Source organism: Periplaneta americana, chromosome 6 (genome assembly GCF_040183065.1).
Source record: "Periplaneta americana isolate PAMFEO1 chromosome 6, P.americana_PAMFEO1_priV1, whole genome shotgun sequence".
Lineage (NCBI taxonomy): Eukaryota > Metazoa > Arthropoda > Insecta > Blattodea > Blattidae > Periplaneta > Periplaneta americana.
The window spans coordinates 105344893-105368317 of NC_091122.1; the positions used below are offsets into that span (position 1 = coordinate 105344893).

At 35.9% G+C, this 23425-nt stretch overlaps 1 protein-coding gene and 1 long non-coding RNA gene across 3 annotated transcripts in view; one reads left to right on the plus strand and one right to left on the minus strand.

Annotated features, from left to right (window-relative positions):
- LOC138701615 (phospholipase DDHD1-like) overlaps positions 1-23425 on the minus strand; it is a 94882-nt gene that overhangs the window by 20332 nt on the left and 51125 nt on the right. For both annotated transcript variants that reach the window (XM_069828689.1, XM_069828690.1), the window contains exons 11-12: positions 16871-17088; positions 5799-5891 (exon numbers count right to left, since the gene is read on the minus strand). In XM_069828689.1, coding sequence (XP_069684790.1) covers positions 5799-5891; positions 16871-17088 — 311 coding nt within the window. The remainder of the gene's footprint in view (positions 1-5798; positions 5892-16870; positions 17089-23425) is intronic.
- LOC138701618 (uncharacterized) lies at positions 10370-19358 on the plus strand. The gene is made up of 2 exons (XR_011332640.1): positions 10370-10509; positions 12198-19358. It is a non-coding gene; the product is annotated as an uncharacterized lncRNA (long non-coding RNA).

Genomic DNA, 23425 nt, shown 5'->3' on the forward strand with positions numbered 1-23425 from the left:
ACAAATATAAAATTGTTTGCTGCACACACAATCTACAGACGTACTCCATGAAAGTTGGAAGCTCAGTTACATTTACACGAAAATGTAAGGCAAAATTGTGTGTATTATTTGCAATGCACCTATAAGTGTTGTCAAAAAAGAGTATCATACAATGCATGAAGAAATATTTTCTCACTTTGAGGGTAAATTAAGAGAAGAAATTCAAAAATAACTTGTAAAGGCAGCAATGTATGTTTATAAAAATGAACCAAGGTGGTGAGTTGGCAGTGAAAGCCAGGTATGAAATCAGCTGCTTACTGGCGAAACATTCCAAATCTTTCAACGTTTAAGGAATGCATGATAAAAGCAGCTGAAAATATGTCCCCAAAATGTGAAATTATTCCAAGATACTTCGTTGTCAAGAAATACAGTAGCAGAAAGAATAACTAAGATAGCTGAATAACTACAGGGTGTATCTTCAACATTTCAATGGTTTTCAATAGCATTTGACGAAAGTAACGATATTCAAGAAGTGGCACAACTGCTCTGTTTCTTCGAGCCTGAATTGACAGTTTGAAAGTAACTTAAGTTTTTTTTTTTTTAAATTGATTCCCATACATGAAAAAATTTGTGATGCTAGATAGGGAATTCTAAAAAAATACAAATGTCCTCTCCAGAGACTCGTGGCTGTGACTACTAATGGCACTCCAACAATGACAGGCAAAAGATTTGTAACAATATCAGAAAAAAAGCCAAAAGACGAGTACCCAGACAAACCAAAACTGGAAATTTTCCAATTCATCAGCAGCATCTTTATTCCAAATTTCTGAAAAAGGATGATGTGCTCAAGACAGTGTGCAAAATTGTGAACTTCATCCGATCCAGAGGGCTTAACCACTGCCATGCCAGTTTGTTTTCCTTCCTCAGGATTTGGCCAGTGAATGTGAAGGGCTACCATACTACATGACGGTCTGCTGGTTGTCTTGCTACAATGTACTGAAGAGATTTTATTTAAATAATTTCGAAGGAAAATTGTTCCAGGGCAGGTTTTATTTACTTTTGGAAGAAATAATATTGTACTTAGAAACGAAAGGTGAGGTTGTATCCCTTCTAAAGGATATGTGATGTGTACAAGATCTGGCCTTCTTAGTAAATAAAGGCCACTACTTAAACAATCTAAACATCAGACTACAAAGGAGAGACCAGTTAATAGTTCATAATATTCGATATACTTGCTAGTTTTCAAAAAAAGTTGATTGTGTGGGCAAAATAATTTGAAAGATCTGGCTTACTTTTCAACATGTAAACAATTAAAAAATCAGAATCAGGACTATAGATTTTCAAAATATTGTGAGAGAATATAAAAGATAAAAGGAGAATTTGACTTTACAGATCCCATTTCTTACAATGTTGTGTTCCCATTTCCATACAAATGGAACTAACTGATCTACAGAATGATTCAATTTTAAAAGAGAAATACCGAAAAGTTGGAATCCCAGAAATCTACTCATATTTAGGACAAAAATATCCAGAAATGAGAAAGTTTGCCGCACAAAACCTGTGTTACTTTGGGAGTACTATTTATGCAAATAGCTGTTTTCACATACGAAAAGTAACAAAACAGCCCACAGATCAAGGCTAACCGACACCAATCTTTCTTCCCTAATGAAGATTTTTACTCCAAATTTCACAAAGCTGGTTGCAAACAAGTGGAGGCAAGTGTCTGGCAAAAAATCTTAAAATATTACCTACTGTTCAGCAATGTTTCTCTTTAAAATACTGCATTTTTGTAAACTTTTTTTAGGTTTTGTCCTGTTGTATTTTGAAAAATTTTATCCAACTTGATGTTCCTAATTCATGGTGTTGTTTTATCAGACTTTTATTGCCATTACAGGAGAGAAATTTATGTTCTCTGTCCTCTAGGTTTAATCATATTTTTGGCAGTCCAACCATATTGTATTGCTGTTCTGTTTCTTAGAAGAGCCAAAAAAAAGCTATCCATCTTTGCAACTGGTTGATTATCGCACTTGTACGACCTCTGATCTGGCATCGTCCATTCCAAAATATCTAATGCATATAATTAGTGTTACCAAGAGCTCTAAACTCGCCCATAGTTGCCAAAGTTCAAACTGGCACTTGTCAAGCTATTTCTAAATATAGCCAACAGAAGAGGGAAATATTTTCCGAAACTTCTTCTGATGAACAAACAACTGAACCACAGAGCAAACGATCACGGCGGGATAATAAAGGAAATGTAGAAAAATGTTTCAGAAAAGTATATTTTGAAATTCTGGATAATTTGTCAATCAAATTGAACCTAGAGAAGTTAAAATTTCTTGAATTAATAAAACCGAATCATGACAAAGAGTTTCCAGAAATTGCTTTTTCATTACGAAATCAGTTTATGAAAAGCACTTCAATTTTCCTCGTTTAAGAAGCGAGTTGAGTGTGTGTTATTGCAAGGAAGACTTGAAAAATAAAAATGCGAGTGAACTTTTGTGTTACAATAAAAGCAATCAAGATTGACAGTGCACTATTTGAACTTACAAAATTATGTGAACTGATTGTTACAATTCCTGCAAGTCGTGCTTTGGTTGAACATTCTTTTTCAGCACTGAAAAGAATAAAAACCTATATCAGAAATTCTCAAGCTGAAGATAGACTATCCAGATTATCATTATTCTCTACAGAGAAGACATGATTGGAAACCATTCATAGTAATGAGGACTTCTATGTCCAGGATGATTTTGCTGCTAAAGACAGGAGAATTGCTTTGGTCTTCAAATATATTTATGTGAGTTCGCTGCTATCAGTTTTGTACTATACGTATAAAAATATTTATTATTGCTTCCCTCACATAAAATTGCACTGCACGCCACTGACCAAGTTCTCTTAGCACTTTAATGAAGTGGGTTTTCATGCCATTGAAGCCCACATTTCTCAAAGAACAGAAGAGCTTTTCTCACGAGTGGGAAATTCCTTCCTCATATAATATGGTTGAATATGCTGCCTTATCATGTTCTTCTAAAATGCACTGAGTGATGTCTTAGGGCTGGGTCGTGGTCTTTGCTTCCCTGGAGTATGTACCACTTTAGACTGTGTATTAAGATCAAATGGTCATTCTTATTTTGTCATGCTTTTAATGGTTGCTCTTCCCACCTTCAAAGCGTCACAAACTCTACCACTTTCGCAACAGAAAGAAGCCGTCCTCCACTGTCTTGTTTCTTCTCAAAAGATTCACATAACCTGTATATAAATTCTCGACTTTAGCTCTTAAAAGAGCCGATTTTTTTTTTCGATTCTTACGAACCACTCGCCATATTACTATAAAAACAATACGGCTTACAGACACCATAAATAGCTCAAACATAAAACAACAAACCAACTTCACCTGTACTGACACAAAGAACTGACCCACGTGCTTTGCATAAAACGGAAGTGGCAACATTGTGCTAGATGCAGCAGATACACATGGTGGTTGGTTATAGCAGACAAATTTCATTTCCGGTGCGTGCGTCTCTCCCAGTATTGCAAACTGCGACTGAATTCTTCTGTGCATATTAGAACTCAAGTCTTGCAGTAGCAAAACACGGTAATTAAAAACATTACATGAAACCGAACCAGAGAGTTTTAAAGTTAAAATTTAGCAGAGTAGTTTCATTCATAGTAGAATTTCGAGATTCTGTTCAAAACTTCAAAATGTCATAAGATGGCAATACTGGTTTCTCTCCTTCTCATTCTCATTCCCTTACAGAGCCGGAGACCAAACGGTTGTACTATAAAGTGAGGTAGTAGCAAATGACTTGACAAGAGTATGCTGCGTCTACATTGACTGAGACCCAAAATGCTTTAGATATGAAATGCTGAAATAAACATTCAGTGGCAAGAAAATTACTCCTTCTTTAAAATAAATCAAATTTAATTAAAGGAATACAGTATTCTATTTCTACTCGAAGAATTTATTTTTGGGCTATTTAGGCTTCAGGGAGAAAAGAGAGAAAACATAGCAATTAAAATTTCGCTGGTTCACGACCTTCCATTTTTAATAATATTAACTTGTGTAAATGTACAAAGTGCACAAAATTATGACATGGACTAACGATTTTGAAGTGAAATGCTCAGCATTGAAAACCAACCAGCCTCTCATTTGAAGTAAATCGCAACAATTTTTATATTTAATTTACATATTTCCCAGATGGTATCTAGGGATCTATAGTCGGTAGCAAAATCCGATTCCGTAAGCCACCTATAATGGCTGGAGAGATCACCATGCTAACCACCCTGTACTCGCTGGATGATCATTCACCTCTGCTGAGGCATGTGGATGTGAGGCCAGCAGTTGGCTGGTATGCGTTGGCCTTCTATGGGCTGTCACACACAGGATGATGATTATTATTATTATTACTATTGTTACTATTATTAGCGCACGCATACTCACATACACGCACCAATATGCATGCACACGCACGCACATACATACTATGCCATTATTTTCTCTTATTTACTAAGAAAACAAAAATGATAAAATAAAAACTTCCACTAGGTTTTACCTAGATCAACAATGTCCAGATTGATGTGCCAAGCCACTGAACTTGATATATGCAACCAATAAATCGAAGTGGAGAGGGCCTCGAGAAAGGGAGCATCCTCCAATGTCTTGTGCTCAGGGACGAACTATTAAGAAACCTTGGGATAGTAAATATAGGCTAGGTCTATATTAAGACAGGCAGATCAATGAGCAACTTACGTTAAACACATCTTCACCTTCATTGCATGACTTTTGTGCCCAGGCAATTTCCTTACTGTAAATTGTTCTACATGTAATTATTTATGATTATATTTCAAATATTCCAATTTGTTCATCGTTCTGTTTTTGAAAAGCAAATATATATATATATATATATACCATAGTACAGTAAGAATTTAATTACGATGGCAGAAGTAGTAGTAGTAGTAGTAGTAGTAGTAGTAGTAGTAGTAGTAGTAGTAGTAGTAGTAGTAGTACCGATAGTAGTGGTGGTGGTGGTGGTGGTGGTGGTGGTGGTGGTGGTGGTGGTGGTGGTGGTGGCGGCAGGGGCAGTGGCAGTGGCAGTGGCTATGGTGATGGTGATGGTGGTAGTGGTAGTGGTGATGGTAGTGGCAGTAGCAGTAGTGTTGGTAGTAGCAGTAGCAGCAGGAGCAGGAGTGGTGGTGGCAGCAGCAGCAGTAGTAGTAGTAGTAGTAGTAGTAGTAGTAGCAGCAGCAGCAGCAGTAGTAGTAGTAGTAGTAGTAGTAGTAGTAGTAGTAGTAGTAGTAGTAGTAGTAGTAGTAGTAGTAGTAGTGATTCAACATAAAACCTGTATTACTAGAAATTACAATTTTGGATTTTATACACGCTTTGAATGTTGAAAGTAAGTGAAGAGTTGGTATTTTTTTCCTTGGATGTTCACAAAATGTCTCTGTATATTAAACTTCGATAATTCCAGAAAGAATTTGGAATAAATCAGACACCATATACTATATTTCCCCCTTCTGAACAACAAAAGAACAGCTTCTCCCATCCCTCATGAAATACATTATTTTGTTTTTTATTTCATTTTATTTTGTTTACATTGCTTGCGCTTAGCCATGGTAATCACTCTGCTACTAGAGTATGAATAAAGTGTAGTAATGACACATGACCAGGAGATGGGTTCAATTACGTCATTGCTTACGTAACCCTCCCATCCATTCCATGAGTCACTACATCTCATTCGACACACTTCTGAAGATCACTAATCTACATTATTAGTGTATATGCTCAGTAATCTTAACAGATCCACAATTTTATTCTGACTTACCAGCTGGCAGAGAATCAAACTGTGGTGACTCTGCTCCATCTGACTCATCTTGTGGTTTCCAATTTCCTCTCATCAAGCCCCAAATACTCCAGCCTGTTGTCAAATGACATTACAAGTAAAAATCTGATTATATTTTAAATTCTACTATGTATAAATCTAATCAGTAATCAGAGTTACAGAATCCTACACTTCGAGTCTTTCAATGTTTCTTAAAATGATCTTTCAGTGCTCAGAGTGCAGCATTTGGTGAAGGTTCATAAAAAATGTTTGTGCAAGGAAACTAGTGAAGCCCATTTTTTGCCAAAGCATCTGAGTCTTAATTACCTTTTCACATCACTATGTCCAGAAACCAACATAAGCAGAATTTTATTACTCTTTGGTAATTAGCTCAGGATGTTCCTATACTTTTCCATCGAACTGGAATGACCCTAAACAAATAGGGCACTTAAATAAGACGTATATTAAATAGCAAATGTAGATATTCACATATCCATATAATATCCTCAAATGTTCCAAGTTCCAAGGACAAGATAAAATTGCGTAAATCATTATTTAAAAAATACTACTGTGATAAATGGAAGACATTAGAGATTTTAGTGGTGATATTCATCAACCTTGGTTAAAAATGTAGTACCGGTAACCAAAAGTTGTGAACTACAGTTAAAAAGTAACCAGTTAAAATGTGTGTCCAATGCCTACTCACTTCACTTGTGAGAAGTTCCACATATTGCGGATAGATGGCAGGATTGTGACTCATTTTCAACTTGCACACCATTTGGGAGGCCACACTATGCAAGATGTGTATCTGTGGAGATTTATGTCGTGTACTAGGATGAATATATATGTGTAAGTATTCGTGTAAGTGTAATGTCAGGAATGATGAGGATGATGAAGAAAGGGAAAAGGAGAAACCAGCACATAGCCTACTCCTGTCGAATAGCACCAAGGGGATCGCCAGGCTTAACATCTCCATCCAACAGCCGAATCACTAACAGTGACAGCACTACGGAGAGGTTTGGAATTTAACCCAAGCATATTGGTGCACAATCTAGTGATTAGAAGTTGTACACTGCCACCTCTCCTAGTCCCAAGGTACAAATTTTACATGAAAATTTGACCCCGCCAGGAATCGAACCCAAGTCAGCTAGTCTGAAGGCAGATGTGCTATCACAAAGCTCCCATACCTCTGCAAAGATGATAGTCAACATCTAAAAACGATTACGCTTACTCTGTTCTATATCGAAATGAATGTATCCTATATTTTCACGTTACATTTGTTTGTTTTTGGGGCTGTTATGTTTGTGTGTTGCATTTCATTGTTTTTCAGGGCTGTTAGATTAAAATCTTACAGAAAGGAAATTAAAAAGCGAAAATGTTTATTCATTCTTGGATATAGAACAGAGTAAGCGTAATCGTTTTTAGATGTTGACTATCATCTTTGCAGAGGTATGGGAGCTTTGTGGTAGCACACTTGTAACACTTGTATAATCACTGAACAAGTAAAAACTGCTTTACTGTGTTAATATTATGGTAAATTACCTGGCTGACTAGTTTCGACGTGGTGTGCATCATTCTCCGAAGTCTAGTAAGTTCCAGCACTATCTTCTGGTTTCCTGTTGTGTTTTCATGATTGTGTCGAAAAGGATGTGTGTTTTGAAATTCAGTTGAGTGTTCAAGATGTTTTGTGGGTGTGTTTTTGTGTGTTTGTAAACTTAATATTGTTCTAGAGTGTCAAGTTCCTGGTTTTTTGACTGGATGTGTAGTATTTTCATGTCAGTGTCTTTATTGCTGTAGTTATGATTGGGGTTTGTGATGTGTTCTGCGTCTGTTTGTGAAAATGTTTATATCCCAATGTGAGTCTGAAGTACTAATAGACAATTACAAGACTTAAATATGTTATATTAAAAAAAATGGAATACCAATAAATGAAAAGGATGAAGAAAATTAGTAGTAGTACAATCCTAGGCCCTAATAATACCAAGGGACTGTACAATGTCCTAAGATCCATCCATAATTTCTCTTCGTTCAGCCTGAGATATAGCAAAGAGATAGTCCATTATTCCCTCTTAAAATACTCAAAATATCAGTTGCACAGAAACTTAATGTAAGCAGTCTATTCATAGGAGAAACGGAACTGTTTTTGGGTTATTCCAAGTGATCTATTTGTTGCAGCAGAAATGACATGGTAGATTTTGATAAAAGAAATCCCTCCCAAAATTTTCTGTCACCTAATTCCTAGTAAGAATTCTTTCTTTCCACAAATGAACCTTCACGCTCACCATCATCAAGTAATCCAAGTATGTACAATAATAATCGTCTTCGAAATAATCAGCTGTGGATCCGGCCGCCATTTTTTCTACTAGGCCTACTAATCACTGGTCACCTCCTTTAACCCGTTGCTTACGAGATTATACAAGCCGGCGCATAGCGCTTGAAATACGGGTCTGAAGTGGTTCCCTCGTAATGCCAATTCCGCCGCTCGGTGCGCTGTTCTATACTAAATATTCATAGCAGAACACTTAAATGACATTGACATTTGGGACATTTAAAGGACTCACCACTGCTTATTAAATGCTTCGTACAATATTTTATGGACAATAGATGTAATTTCCAAACTTCTACGTCTTAATTATATTACAATAAAAGGCTGTCATTCTTGTTATTAAAAGATATTACATATTATAAACTAAGGTACTACCTTTCTGTTGTTCAATTCATACACCGTACCTTTTCGGAAATAATGAAAGAAACTTAATATATTTTACATGAACAGTGTAGTCTACACTTTTCACGTATTCATTTATTATTATTATTATTATTATTATTATTATTATTCCAACGAATTAAGGTACTGTATTATCTTTCATTTCCCTGACTTCATAATTTCATTATTTGTAAGTAGGTCTAACTTATCCCTTTCTTTTTTAAAAATATATTGATGTTGAAGTGTTATGATTTTTACTAAAGCAAACAGCAATCACAATACATGATTAGTACAAATGTGCGATTTTTCTTGCACAACTTGCAGTAGTGAAATAAATATCTAATAGGCCTGCTGATTAACCTGTTACTTACAAATGGCTTTTATGGGACCCGCAGGTTCATTACCGCCCTCACATAAGCCCGCCACCATCGGTCCCTATCCTGTGCAAGATTAATCCAGTAGTGGGTAGTAATAGCAAATGCTATGATATTTTAGTGTGTGTAAACAGCTTTTAAATTAGGAGTTAGAATTAAATTAATTAGGAAGTTAGACTGCAATATATGTGATTAAAAATGGTTTTCGAATTTGACCATTTCCCAAAACATAAACAAATATCTCAGGAATCTCAGGGACAATATTTTTTAAAATTTGCCGATCACAGGCACATGGGCATCTGCTCTCCCCGATCCTCATTTCATTTTTAGTAATGTCTGAATCTCGCTCCCCTGAGCTGTTTTCTGTCGTCACTCATGACATGTCAATTTAATGAAAACATAAAGTAAAATTTTCGATACACCATGCAGTGATAATTGTACTTTATCACAACGAATAATTGTAGTAATTATTATTTATTTATTTATTTATTTATTACTCGTAATGTCGTAATAATGTTTGATTTGGCTTGGAGGATGAGGGGAGTACGTTACACTAAACTCGGCATGCTCAACATTAAAATCGCATTGCTGAGTATGTTGTATCCTAAATAATGCAAATCGTATTATGTGTAAATATTTAGCAGTAATAATTAACCATTGTCACGGAATATTTCGCCACTATAAATGATGATGATAAATCATACTCTTTTCCTCGAATAACGCTACTGATTGCCTTAAGGCAAGACAAGCTAAGAACTATATTAATTTGATTTTGATGATGATGATAATAATGATAATGATAATAATAATAATAATAATAATAATAATAATAATAATAATAATGTCTGAAAGTAGCAGAAACCGGTAGTTCACTTTCAGCAATTATAACAAATTAGAGGGAACGAAATCTGAAGGAAAAACACGGAACTGAAAACAATCAACTTGCCAAAGTAAATGAACCATATGTACAATGTAGTTTGGAAGCAAAATTTTAATTCAACAAATTCAGACTTTCGGGAAACAAAATTGTAAATTCCATTAAATGACGCTGAAAATCTGCATATTGATATTTAACAAGTCATCAATAAATCTCAAATAAGACTGTAATAAGCTTGGCATATTTATAATTTTCGTACTCGATCAATAATGCACAATTAATCAAACTATTTTCACGATACACAATGCTTAGTAATGGAACTATTCATCATTTCTTAGTACAGCGAGGCGAACCTAGCAGCAGAAATTGTCATGACTCTCAGAGACCTACTCTCGATCGTGCTATGCGCCAGCTTGTATAATCTCGTAAGCAACGCTTTAACCACTTGAATATGGCCAGATGGAAATTACCAATGTTTAACATCCTGTTTAAATCCTAACCAAGGTCAATGCACAATAAAATGTTTAACCAGGGATTAGGTGACAATTTTAACACGTGGTTATACTAACCGATGCTAATGCATATGTTCATAAGTGTGAATTTAATTCACAAAAGACAGAGTCAGCTGTTCCTCCTACTTTGAAGTCTTTAGTAAATCATACGAGACTTCCTAAAGGAAATGGTAGAAGCCAGCAAGTCTATTATGAGCTCATCAAAATAATACTTTTGTCGAGTACTAAAGGCAAAATATCAGAGGTATGCAATCATAATCTTGTATTTAAGATATCTTCACAATTGATACCACTATCATATTTATGAGAATTACAAAAAAAAAAAAAAACAGATCATACAAGACCAATGGCTCAGACCCCTGATTTTGGTACACTGCACACATTCACTATCCACACTTCCATATTTTAAAAGAAGACGAAGATGGTGGTCGCCACTGTTATGATAGTTAAAGTCATCTTCATTGTCTTTGTATTTGTCACCACCACCATCAACGATCACTACTAACACAACCATAAGTTGCAGGCACTCAAAGATTCTTATTAAATAATTCAACAGAAACACAGAAACCAATAACCTGCTTAAACTAAGTAGAAAACAGCTTTCTTGTTTAACAGGGCACTGTATCTCATTAGGACGCTTCTGCAAGATGAAAAAGCATAAAAGCATCTAACCCTACTTGCGTCAGATGCCAATTGACTGCTGCTCACATACTATTGACTGTGATCTATTGCTCAACAAAGAGCTCATGCATTTGGAAAATACTTCCTAATGTTAGAAGAGCTCTCAAATGCTCCAATTGACAGCTTTGTTCAGTTCATCACGGACACTGGACTTGACTAACTGAATGGGGATTTCGGTTGGGAGTGTAATAGATCTCGGTCATAGCACATCAGGGTTATTAGAACTTCCCCTTTCACTTTAATGCCACCATTACTGTTACTGCAACTTTCACCAACACTGCAGTTACCACTACTATCATCATCACAACTACTATCATCACTGGAAATGAGCTCAACTTAATAAGTGTCACGTAAAATCTGTCAATTAAAGACCACCACAAAAAGTCTGAATTTAAAAATAGAAATCACTATTAAAAAATTGGTAATAAAACACTCATTCCACTACAGGCTTCCTCAGTATTAATAAATTCAGTTGCACCCTAGATCAGCGTTTTTCAATCTTTCTGAATATGTGGCAAATTAAAGGCGTAATTTTAAATCCCACAGCACACTCATATAATCTCAACCTATGGTTCCCAACAGGGGGAAATTTTGATGGTTCCAGAAGGGAATGAGGACAATAAAATACAAATAAATCAGATAAATGTATATTAATTAATATATAAAATAAAATATTTTCAATTTCAAATGCATTATTTTTGAGTCAATATAGGGGACAATCACAGTGTGATGAATGCTGAAAGAGTGCATTATGAAAAAAAGTTGAAAAGCACTGAAACAAAATACACATTACTTACAAAGAACTAACACATTTTTTTGTATTTCTATTTGAAGTTTATGACAGAAATGTAAAATTTGATGACAGAAAATTATTACAATGCAGTATTAGGCTTACTGTAATAATTATGTTATTATTCATGTTTTCTAATTTCCTGTTTAGGATATATGAAAAAAATACATTATAACATGTTTTGCCGAGATATTTATGTACGATAGTTTAAAGACAAGTGAAATACAATATTTTTTAAGGATGGTACAATTTTCTATCCTTACTGATCTGGCAATCTTAGCTGCACATCTGTCATTCTCTTCTCTCCCGTTCGCACACCTACACTGTGTTTAATTAATGTAGACTTGTTGGGTTAGCTAAAGTTAACTCTTGTGAACTCACTTGTTTATTTACTACTCTTTTGACATATTTTTTTCAATTTTTGCTACAACGACAAATACTATTTTCAATTTTTCTTGCAGCACACAGGCGGATCATTTGCAGCACAGTAGTGTGTCATGCCACATCGGTTGCAAATGGCTGCTCTAGATCATGGTGTGTCAGTGCCATAGACGGAGTTATGGGGGAGCATGGAGGGCTACTGCCCACCCCAAACTTGGCCAAACTCTTTTTTTTTTTCTTCTATTAACGTTAGAAAATATTGAATTCAAAAGATTATGATTAAGTTTCTGTGCTTCAGATCATGTGTCTGGACTATAATATTTATTATAAATTTCTGAATGTATAAGAATTTCTATACCTCATTTGAGGAATGGAAGCACTGTAATGTTTTTTGTAACAGCCTGTACTGATGTATTAGAACTCTGCAGGTGTTCAAGCAGCCACTTGGAGAAATGTGAATAATACTACTGGGTTCAAAAAGTTCCCGGAATTTTACTACCATTTTTCGTATTAATATATAACAAGGGATATTATACATTTGTTTTGTTGGTAACATTCATGATGTCATTTCCTTAAAGTTTGTTGATAATGGCAATTGTTGGTTTTGAGTTGTAGGCAATTGTTTATCATAGTGTTTTGTTTGTTCGTTGCATTTTGTAATTATGTCCACAGGGCAACGTACAAACATCAAGTTCTGTGGTTTGTTACACAAAACTCCTGCAGAGACATTAAGATTGTTGGAAGAAGCATATGGCGAAGCAGCAATGAAAAAAACTCAAGTGTATGCCTGGCATAAACGCTTTTCTGGTGGCCACGATAGCATCAAAGATTACGTACGCAGCGGCCGACCAACAACTGCAAATGAAGCAATCGCTCAGCGTGTGCGTAATGTTGTGAGGGACGACCGACGTAAAACCATAAAAAAGAGATAGCAGCAGAGGTCGGAATATCAGTCGGAAGTGTACACAATGTTCTTCACAAGCATCTCAACATGCATTATGTGTCTCAGAAGTTAGTTCCGAAAATGTTGTCGGCAGAACAGAAAGAAACAAGAATGACTCTTGCTGGGGACATGATCAGTATGGCTGATGAAGATGGTGATTTCTTAAACAAAATTATTGCTAGTGATGAAACTTGGTGCTACTTGTACGACCCAGTCCCTAAACGACAGTCATCTGAGTGGAAATCGAAAACATCTCCTCGGAAGCAAAAATTTCCTAGGGACACTTCCAAAGGCAAAGTTATGTTGGAAGTTTTCTTCGACTCTCAGGGTCTCATCCACCATGAGTTCATTCCAGAAGGTCGTACTGTAACGAAAGAATTGTATGTAGAAATCCTCCGTTGCCTCCGGGACGCAGTGAGAAGGAAACATCCAGAAAAGTGGGTACAAAACATCTGGTTCCTTATGCTCATCGCGCAATTATTGTAAAGAATTTTCTTGCCGGGCACAACATAACTGCTTTGGATCATCCACCATACTCTCCTGATCTCTCACCACCTGATTACTTTCTGTTTCCCAGTCTGAAAAGTCATCTGAAAGGACGGAGATTCAATGCTGAAGAGGTTATCACAAACGCGACAAGAGCACTAAGACGGGTTTCACAAAATGGCTTCCAGGCCTGCTTCCAGGAACTCTACACACGTTGGCAAAAGTGTGTTGTTGCGGAAGGCAACTATTTTGAAGGGAATGCTGTAGAATAGTGTTTAAGGTACGTTGTTTCTATGATACTAGCAAATTCCGGGAACTTTTTGAACCTAGTATGTATACTGCACAACAATGCAGAAAAAAGAAAAGTGATACTGGTATAATGTGTAAACTTAAAGGCGAGATTAAATAAAATAATTAGAATTTACATTTCATACGATATCTTGCTTTTTTAAATAAACAGATAACGTAAATGTAAAATTGGTCCACCGCTGTGGAGTAACGGTTAGTACGTCTGGCCATGAAACGAGTGGGCTCAGGTTCAAATCCTGGTTGGAACAAGTTACTTGTTGGGGTTTTTCCTCAACCAATTGAAGCAGATGTTGAGTAATTTTCTGTGTAGGACCTCGGACTCATTTTGCCATCATTAATTCATATATCACCCATACAATAACCCAAGTTAATTCACGGAGAGGCGTGCTGTACTTGTACAAGAGCACGGCTGTTCGGCTACTCAATCATTCACAGAATAGCAGTGGTAAGCACAATAAGCCCCAGGCTGCAGTGCAAGCCTTTGGGTCCCTCTTCCATACAAGAGAAAAAAAAAAAAAGTAAAATTGTCTGTATATTTTGTTACAATTTTACTTTATTTTACAATACCTTTATTAAATGATCACATTCCAATATATTGTACCAACGGTGGGAGGAGATAAATGATGTCCTCCATAATCTTGTTATATTGGGATTCTATGGTTTTGCTTAGCCCCCCCCCCCCCCCCGAGGAAATGGTTCTCTCTCCACTTATGGTCAGTGCGCATGACTATGGTCCTGATGACGTCAGATCCAGTCTACCATGTATCTGTTCTTGAACACGTGTGTTGTGATTTTTGTTTCTTTATTTCGGGTTTAGTGTGTATTACTCCTTAAAATAACTCTCTCTCTCTCTCTCTCTCTCTCGCTCCCTTTCTCTTTTTTTATCCCTACTTTCATTTTTATGACCTATCTTAGGACTTCACAATATTACAGTCACAAACAATTATTGTGAAGTTCAAAGAAGATTTATAGCAGTGACACAAACGAATCTTATTTCTGTGTCGATTTTACAACAAGCAAATTTTTCTTCATTAACTATCGACAGCAAGTGGGTGAAAGGTTTGCAGAAAGGCTGTAAACATCTCTACATCTCTATTATTATAAAGGCCTATTTTAGAGGTCTGTCTTGTAAAAGACCTGTATGTTTTTTACCAAACTAAATCACTGTGAAAGGTTTACTAGAATGCATTAGTAGGCTATACATTAATAAACCTGAATTGTTGATATTGTTGATTAGATCTTACTACTTAATACAGTGTAAGATAGTTGCCAGATACTGCTGGCGTGATGTCATGCACAAAGAAGGACGCATTTTGAGCAAGTATACGACACACCATTATACTCACATCACACTAGATGGAGAAAAGTGTCACGTGAATATAAAAAACATTCGGCCTATGTTCATTTGCATACTATGACAGGCCAAATTATTTCCTTAGCCTTCGTTACATACTCTTGCTGAAAATGTGGTAAATATCTTTTAGACATTTCTACTTATTGTGTTGGTGTGGTGTAATGAACCTAAGCATTGCACAATGCGACACATGGATTTTCATTTTTCACAGCTGAGCAGCTATGCTTTCCACATGATAAAACATGCCATTTTCGTACTTATTTTGAATATTTTATTGTCGAAAATAAGATAATGGAATTTCATTACCAATGAATATGCGTAAAAAAAATCGCGTTTAACGCAAAAAGAAAAAAGGAGCAAAATTCGAGACAAATTACGATCGTAAATTGTGTCTACAAAACAAGTCTCATTCATACCTACTCAAATTTGCATAAAGTTGTGAAAAAATCATTCCCAAAAATCGAGTGTCCCTAGTTATAAACAAATCTCTATTGCCTTGCTAGCACAAATATGAGTGTCCAGAAAGTAATGCAACGCATTTTTCTTCCTTGATTCAGGTTTGATGGATAAAGATGATATTTTTAGCATCTTTTGCAAGTATTCCCAATACAGGATATAGAGTAGTAATAAACGTCCAAAATGGAAGCTGTGTGTGAGTTGTTCGAAAAAGATAGCAGTAACTGTGTTTTTGGCAAAAAAAAATTGGCGGGAGGAGGGATCAATCACAAATACTCACAGGCACTTAACAAGCGTAAATGAAACAATGACAAATCATTCACCAGTTTGGATATTCAAACGTCTGTTTGATGGATCCTTTCAAGCCTAACCAAAGAGCATGAGGAAAAACATCTGCTTGGAACTGATTGCTCGTTACGAAATACAGAGTGACAGTTTCTTGTCCATTGTTAAGAACAATGAGACATAAATTCATGGATTCATCGCTGCAGGCCCAAGACGAAAAGACAATCCATGAAGTGGCATTACACGACCTCTCTTCAGAACAATAATTTAAACGAGTTCTTTCAGCCAGCATTGCATACCAAAGAGGCCATTACAAGACTAAACTGTATTGCCTCATACACCTTATTGGTACAGATCTGGCTTCTTCTGAATACCATTCTTTTCAGTTTCTTGAAAGTTGCAATCTATGGAAAGAATTTAAGGATCACGATAAAATCAAATCAATACCATAGCAAAGATATGGTTGAAACAGAAATATGTAGAATGGCACTGCAAAAGAATACAGACCCTCAAATTTTGGTGGTATAAAGCCAAAGATTTAGAAGGCAATTCCTGAAAAATAGGTTCAGGTAGGCAAAGTTTCATGTACCAATGTGACATATCTGAATATTAAAAAAAAAATGTATGTGTGTGTGTGTGTGTGTGCGTGTGTGTGTGTGTGTGTGTGTGTGTGTGTGTGTGTGTGTGTGTGTGTATGTATATATATATATATATATATATATATATATATTTCTGCCTATCCCTCATACATAGGACGGAAGTGAATATCAAATACAATTTTTCGGTCATCTTTCAATCACATCAAATTTGATCAACAATGCAAAATATATTGGAAGGTACCGTAATCAGTTCTTCATGCTACCACGGAAACAGAGACTAGGAAGGGTTTTCACGACTGTACCCAGATATAACTAACCTACCTTTGCTCGGAGTATTGCTAGGAGAGTCACTCTCTAGTTCATCTAGACCTTCTCGACGTTTTGTTGTGGCTGCTGTTGTATTAGTGGCACTGGAGGCTATTTCAGGCAGCAATGGTTCCAGAGGCATGTCACTGTAATCTACATGAGTAACAGCATTGTAAGCCTGTATCTGCAAAGGGGCAATGCGACTGTAGTCTCGTAGCAAGAGAGGTTCCATTCTGTAAGAAATAAATATACTTCAGCTTGCTTATCTTTTACTTCTTGCTACATGTGTCTGGTTATTATTACCTGATTATACAATATCCACAGAAAGATATGTACGGCCGTGAATCTCATAAAATATGGCATACTGAGACATTGCCAGGTAACTGTCATATCATTTCTACTCTTACACATCAGAGGACAATGATACATCAGCAGAGTAATCTTACATTGAAAGCAGACAATACAATGATCTGTTGTATTTTTTTTTGCAACATTAATCTGTTAAATAACGTAGAGTTCTGTTCTATGTCACAAACTAAATGTGACAATGACCACTAGTATTACTTCCTTTCCAGGGGAAACCATACTTTGGATTTTTCATCCAACAAATCCACCTCACACAGATTTGAACCTGCGATATGTGATTCAGGGACAAGCATGGAAACTACTCAACCATCAAGGACAATTTATTTCTGCTGATCAACATTTACAACAAGTAAATTATCTGTTTTGCACTTTCTTGTATCAAGAAAGAAATTATGTATAATGGAGTACAATGGAAGCAAATTATGAAGCATTTTTTACTAAATGAACCTTGACAGAGATGTCTCTCCAATGTTCTAGAAATCTTTATTGATTCTAATCAGGGACATATGCACCACTTTTACAGCCAGGGCTAGATTCTTAATAGCACTCACGGTGGTTGATTCATAAGTAATGACGCTACCATATGTGGAGGATTCCTTCCGCACTTTTGCAGTTAGTACTGCGTAATGATGTACTTACTGAATTCACAATTCATGTTCCAAATGACGTCCTTGTGATTTCTGGCAAGCTGCACATCTCCTGAAGACAGGTGCAGCAACTCGCTGCAGTTCGTTCTCCGAAATGCTCAAATTTCGTGCCAGATATTTTGTTTTAGATCAAGTGAATGTGGGTTATTCACGTAAACTTTACTTTTCAGTATGCCCCTTAAATAAAAATTGCAGGAATTTAATTAAATCTGGCGATTGAGCTGGCCACGATTTACCACCCTGTCCTCAAACACTTCCTGATGTAGTCCAGGTAAATAGAGATAATTACTTCAATGGAAGATGGAAAGCAAGCACTTAGGAACAAAAAGAGAGATTACTTGAAGGGAAACCTGAATGAGGTAGAAACAAATAGGAAGAATAAAAACATTACAGACTTATATAAGGGAGTCGGCTTGGGTGATGCAGTCGGTAAAGTTCCAGCCTGTACCCAAAATTGCAGGTTCAATCCCGGCCAAGGCTGATGGCATTTAAGTGTGTGACAGGCTATGTCAGTAGATTTACTGACATGTAAAAAAATTCTTGCAGGGCAAAATTCCAGCACACCAGCGACGCTGATATAACCTTGGGAGTTGCAAGCATTGTTAAATTAAACATAATTAAATAAATTTACATAAGGGCATAAACGAATTTAAGAAAGGATATCAGACAAGGATAAACATGATCAAGGATCAGAATGGTGACTTGCTTGCAGACTTTCATTCCATCCTGAACAGATGGAAAAACTATTTTGGGCAACTACTAAACATACATAGGCCAAATAGAAATGACTGGGACGAAAATCAAATACAAACTGCTAAGCCATTCACACCTGAACCCACACTTTCTGAAGTCGAAATGCTATAGAAAAGCTGAAAAAGTACAAGTCCCCAGGTATTGATCAAATTCCAGCAAAATTAATAAAAGAGAGTGGAAATGCATTATCTAGTGAAATTTATAAGCTTGGGAAAAGGAAATTGTACTAGAACAATGCAAGGAGTCCATAATTGTACCTATCTTTAAGGGGGAAAGATTCAATGTAGTAACTTTCGTGGAATATCACTGTTATTAATACTGTACAAAATTTTGTCCAATATCCTTTTGAGAAGATGAACTCCGTATGTTGATGAAATTATTGGGGATCATCAATGTGGTTTTAGGCGCAATAAATCGACTACTGATCAGTTTTGTATTTTACAGATATTGGAGAAAAAATGGGTGTATAAGGGCACAGTACATCACGTATTCATAGATTTCAAAAAGGCATATGACTCGATGAAGAGAGAAGTTTTATATAATATTCTCATTTAATTTGGTATTCCCAAGAAACTAATTCGATTAATTAAAATGTGTCTTAGTGAAACAGACGGCAGAGTCCATATAGTTAGTTACTATCTGACACAATACACGATGATTAATGGAGCAATGGCAGAATGCCAAAAAAAAAAAAAACCACACACACACACACACACACAGAGAGAGAGAGAGAGAGAGAGAGAGAGAGAGAGAGAGAGATACAAAAAAAAAAAAAAGACAATGCCTTCTTTAAAACAGATATCCAGTGCTATTGGACAATGGGGAAGATGCCTACAAATGGTTGTGCGGGAAACTGGCAGTCACATAGAGCATCACTTTTAATTTTGCTTCTTTGAAAGATCATTGCTGTTGTTGTTTCAATGCCTTGCATCTAGCAATGAAGCCATTAGCATTTGTGCTCTCCAATACTTTTGGGCGAGTGTCTTCTGCAGATAGTGCATTGCAGGTCTCCTAGTGGCTCTCGTTCATCTCCTCTTTTGAAAGATCATTAACCCTCAATTGGCATCTATGGGTCAATATAGACCCATATTGCTTGATATCGTAATGTACACTTAAAAAGTGATACCAGTTGAGGGTTAGTTATTAATTTTACCACATTGTCTTCAAACACTAGATTTTTCGCATCATTGTGTATTGACCTCTATAAGATTTTAATTGAGCTTCAAAAAAAAAAAAAAACATAATAAAAAGTTCTGCTCATCTTTAAAGTCTACTCTTTCCAACAGTATATTTATTATAAATTAATGTTATGTGTTTCCGAAAACAGAGTATTTCTAATTTTGTGCCTTTTTCTTGGCCCACTGTGTATACAAAACAATACATTCCAGCCCACTGCTGGATAGACAGCAATGACAAGGCTGATATCTTGGTAAAGAAAAAGAACAAAATCATACAAAAAAACTACACAAAAGTTTTTTGTTGTATCAATTAAAAGTGTTATAATTAGGAATGTCAGCATTAATATCCTATGAAAATAATAAACAGAAATGGAAATTCAAAACTGACTGTGATTATCAACAACTCTAACTTTATTCCTGATTTACTGCGCAAATCGTCTGCTACTATTTTTAGATTTGTTAATGGCCAAGAAGGGGGAAAGGAACTGGCCATCCTACCCCATTATCTTCTGGCCTAGTTGCCTCATAAGTAGTGCCTTGTTGGTATCACTTGTGAGGTTCAGACCTGTCTTTGGACAGTTGATTAAACAACAATGGCCGAGACTGTCTGGCCAGTTACCTTCAAGAAGTGGTTTACTACGATCACCATAGTGAATGTTATATTCTGAGGAGAAAAATTTAGACATGGAATACCTCAGATCTTGACAAACCTTGTAGATTCATCATCCAGATATTGTTATTAAATATAGGATGCATGGAGACTAATTATGACTCCTAAATTGTAAATATATACAGAGTGTGAGCGATATAAACTGCCAAAATGAAATAGACAGTACATATCGGTCTTCTGAACAAAATATCTAGTGATGAAAGAGTAATGGAACGGAGAAAAATTCTCTCCGGCGCCGGGATTTGTGAAATTGAAGTATTTCTTATATTTTTATTTTTAATTTGTAAAACATCATGTTTTTAAGACTGATACTAGCCTAACATTTATTTACATTTCAACTGAACGTGAGTGCTATTGCCAATGACCTTGCACCAACACATATCAATATACAATAGAGGCACAACAGGGTAACAAACAACTGCTTTAGCATGCGTATTGGGCAAAGTAAATAATGATTGTCTATTCTCACTTTCAAAAAAGTTACTCGCAAAACTCATTTTTTTCCGGGAAAACCTTGACAGTTACAGAAAAACATTATTCGACTTTTTTCTTCAGTTTTTATGCTGTACCATCAGCACTTTTTTTTTTTTGGCAGTTCATATCATTTACATCCTGTATATGATGAAATTTCTTAGATTCAATGGACATTAATATGTAGCAAAGGATGCTTTCATTATTATTAGAATATAATCATACATACAGCCATTTTACTACATATACAATGTTATATTAAGCAACAGTTGGCTCCAAAATGTTGAGCAGTTGTCAGACTGAACTGACATGTCATCCATATAGAGGTAGATTATTTTCGTAATATCTCTGGCTGCCATTATGGGCAAGCTGGATGAAAGTCTTGTGTCTGGCACACTGATTCTTCTGTTCCCCTTTCAAACCTTCATCCAGAATCATCAATCACTGCTCAAGCTACCAGTGACTCTGGACTTCACGTAACTGCCCACAGAGGACCCAGCACACTTTTTGAAATATTTCTAAATTAGTGATCTTATATACCTATCTACATGTTAATTCTTGCCCATTGTGCAACTCAAACCAAGAAATGGATTTGGAACACCTCAAAATCTGTGCTTCATCGGCTGGTCATGATAATATCTTTGAAAAATATTGGAGTGCAAGAGGTCAAATGACTTTATTGTCAAACGCCTGGCATTAGAAAACAACAACAACGTGTTAATTCTTTACATATTTTAATAGGTATAAACACGTTTAATCTCCTGAATATAGCAAATCATTATTAAAATAATTTTTTTATTGTCTTAATTAAGCATATAGAAACACCGCATGCAGCAGAAACATTCATACACTTTTTGAAAGGAACAGTGAAGCCGTTCTCCTCACGTTCCCTCTTCATAAATGTTATGACCAGACATCGGGTTTTAAGGCAAATGCCTATTTTGTTGCTTTAGGAGAAAGGAAAAATAATTATTAATATTTATGTTTCTTGAAAACTGAAAGCTATTCATAGAGTTTGATAGTGCCCTAAAATGATTGTTAGAGCCTAAATTGTTAATATTCGGCTTAAAATACCTAAATCAATGTAAAGTTTCGTTATTTCACTATTAACTCACATGCTCATACATGTAAGCAATATTAAAGGTCAGTTTTTCATGGATTAACACTATCAGGAAATGCAACAATGTATGGAACGTTGTATTTTCGTCAAATAGAATTTCAACAACAATGCTGTATAACAGTTAGTTTGAATGTCTATTAGCTGTTCCTCTTCCCCTTTCCTTATTTGTGTTGAGAAGTTTTAAGTGGTAGACGTTATCCTGTGCAGTTTAATTCCAAAAAATAAAAGTGCAAAATCTATATTGATCCAGCAATGGCTAACAGAATTTCCACAATTCACTTTCGATGGAAACATAATATTCTGCGAGATTTCTAGCAAACCAGCGTGAACAATAATTTAAATATATTTTAATGAGTAGGCATATTATAATATTTATACATTGATGGTGTGCATGGAATGCAATTGAAAATCCGGTTTTAAGAGTGTTATTACAAAAATACTGCAAACAAAATATCCCCTCTGAATTTAACCTAAGAAAAAATTATTTAGACAGAATGTATAATGAAACTCCAGCATCCATTCGGGAGAATATAGGTGATTCTTACATACATCTGTAGATGAAACCTCAGACTCTATGAACAGGTATACAGCAAGTATAATAGTAGGGAAACTTCACCCTGATGAACCTTCGATTCCACGCCTTGTATGAGTTGGAACTTTCGAAAGTGAATAGCCAAACAATTGCTTATTTTATAAACATAGGTCTACAGTCATTATACACTGGCAATACAGATGATTCTAAAGTTCTGTCCTTTTGTACTGATGCTGCTCCATACATGGTTACTGCAGCTCCACTTCTTAAAACTTTTTATCCCAACATAATTCATGTAACCTGTTTAGCTCATGCCCTTCACAGGGTATCTGGAACAATCAGGAACGAATTCCCTCCTGTCAATTCGTTCATTTCCAATATGAAAAAATGTTTTTGTAAAGTCACATCCAGGATTTCAATATTCAGAGAGAAATATGGTGAAGAATTGGTAGAATGGAGAAAAATTCTCTCCGGCACCAGGACTTGAACCCAGGTCTTCAGCTCTATGTGCTGATGCTTTATCCACTAAGCCACACCAGACTCTAGTTCCAATGTCGGATTCAATCCTCCTCAGTTTAGGTTCTACGTCTCTGTTCCCCTTTGGTGGCCTACCCTCATGTACTGTGTCACAGAATATGTGAAGTGGCACAATGTCCAACACTATACTATGTACAGAGGTGCACTCATTACGAGGGACTAAGTGGCAGTGGTCTGACAGAACAAGGTGCCGTCTTGAATCACAAAGAGATTCCTTACGCTTATCACATTACTATGATGTACAGATGATATTTCCATGCAGGAATTATGCATTACCATATGGTGAAGAATGGTAG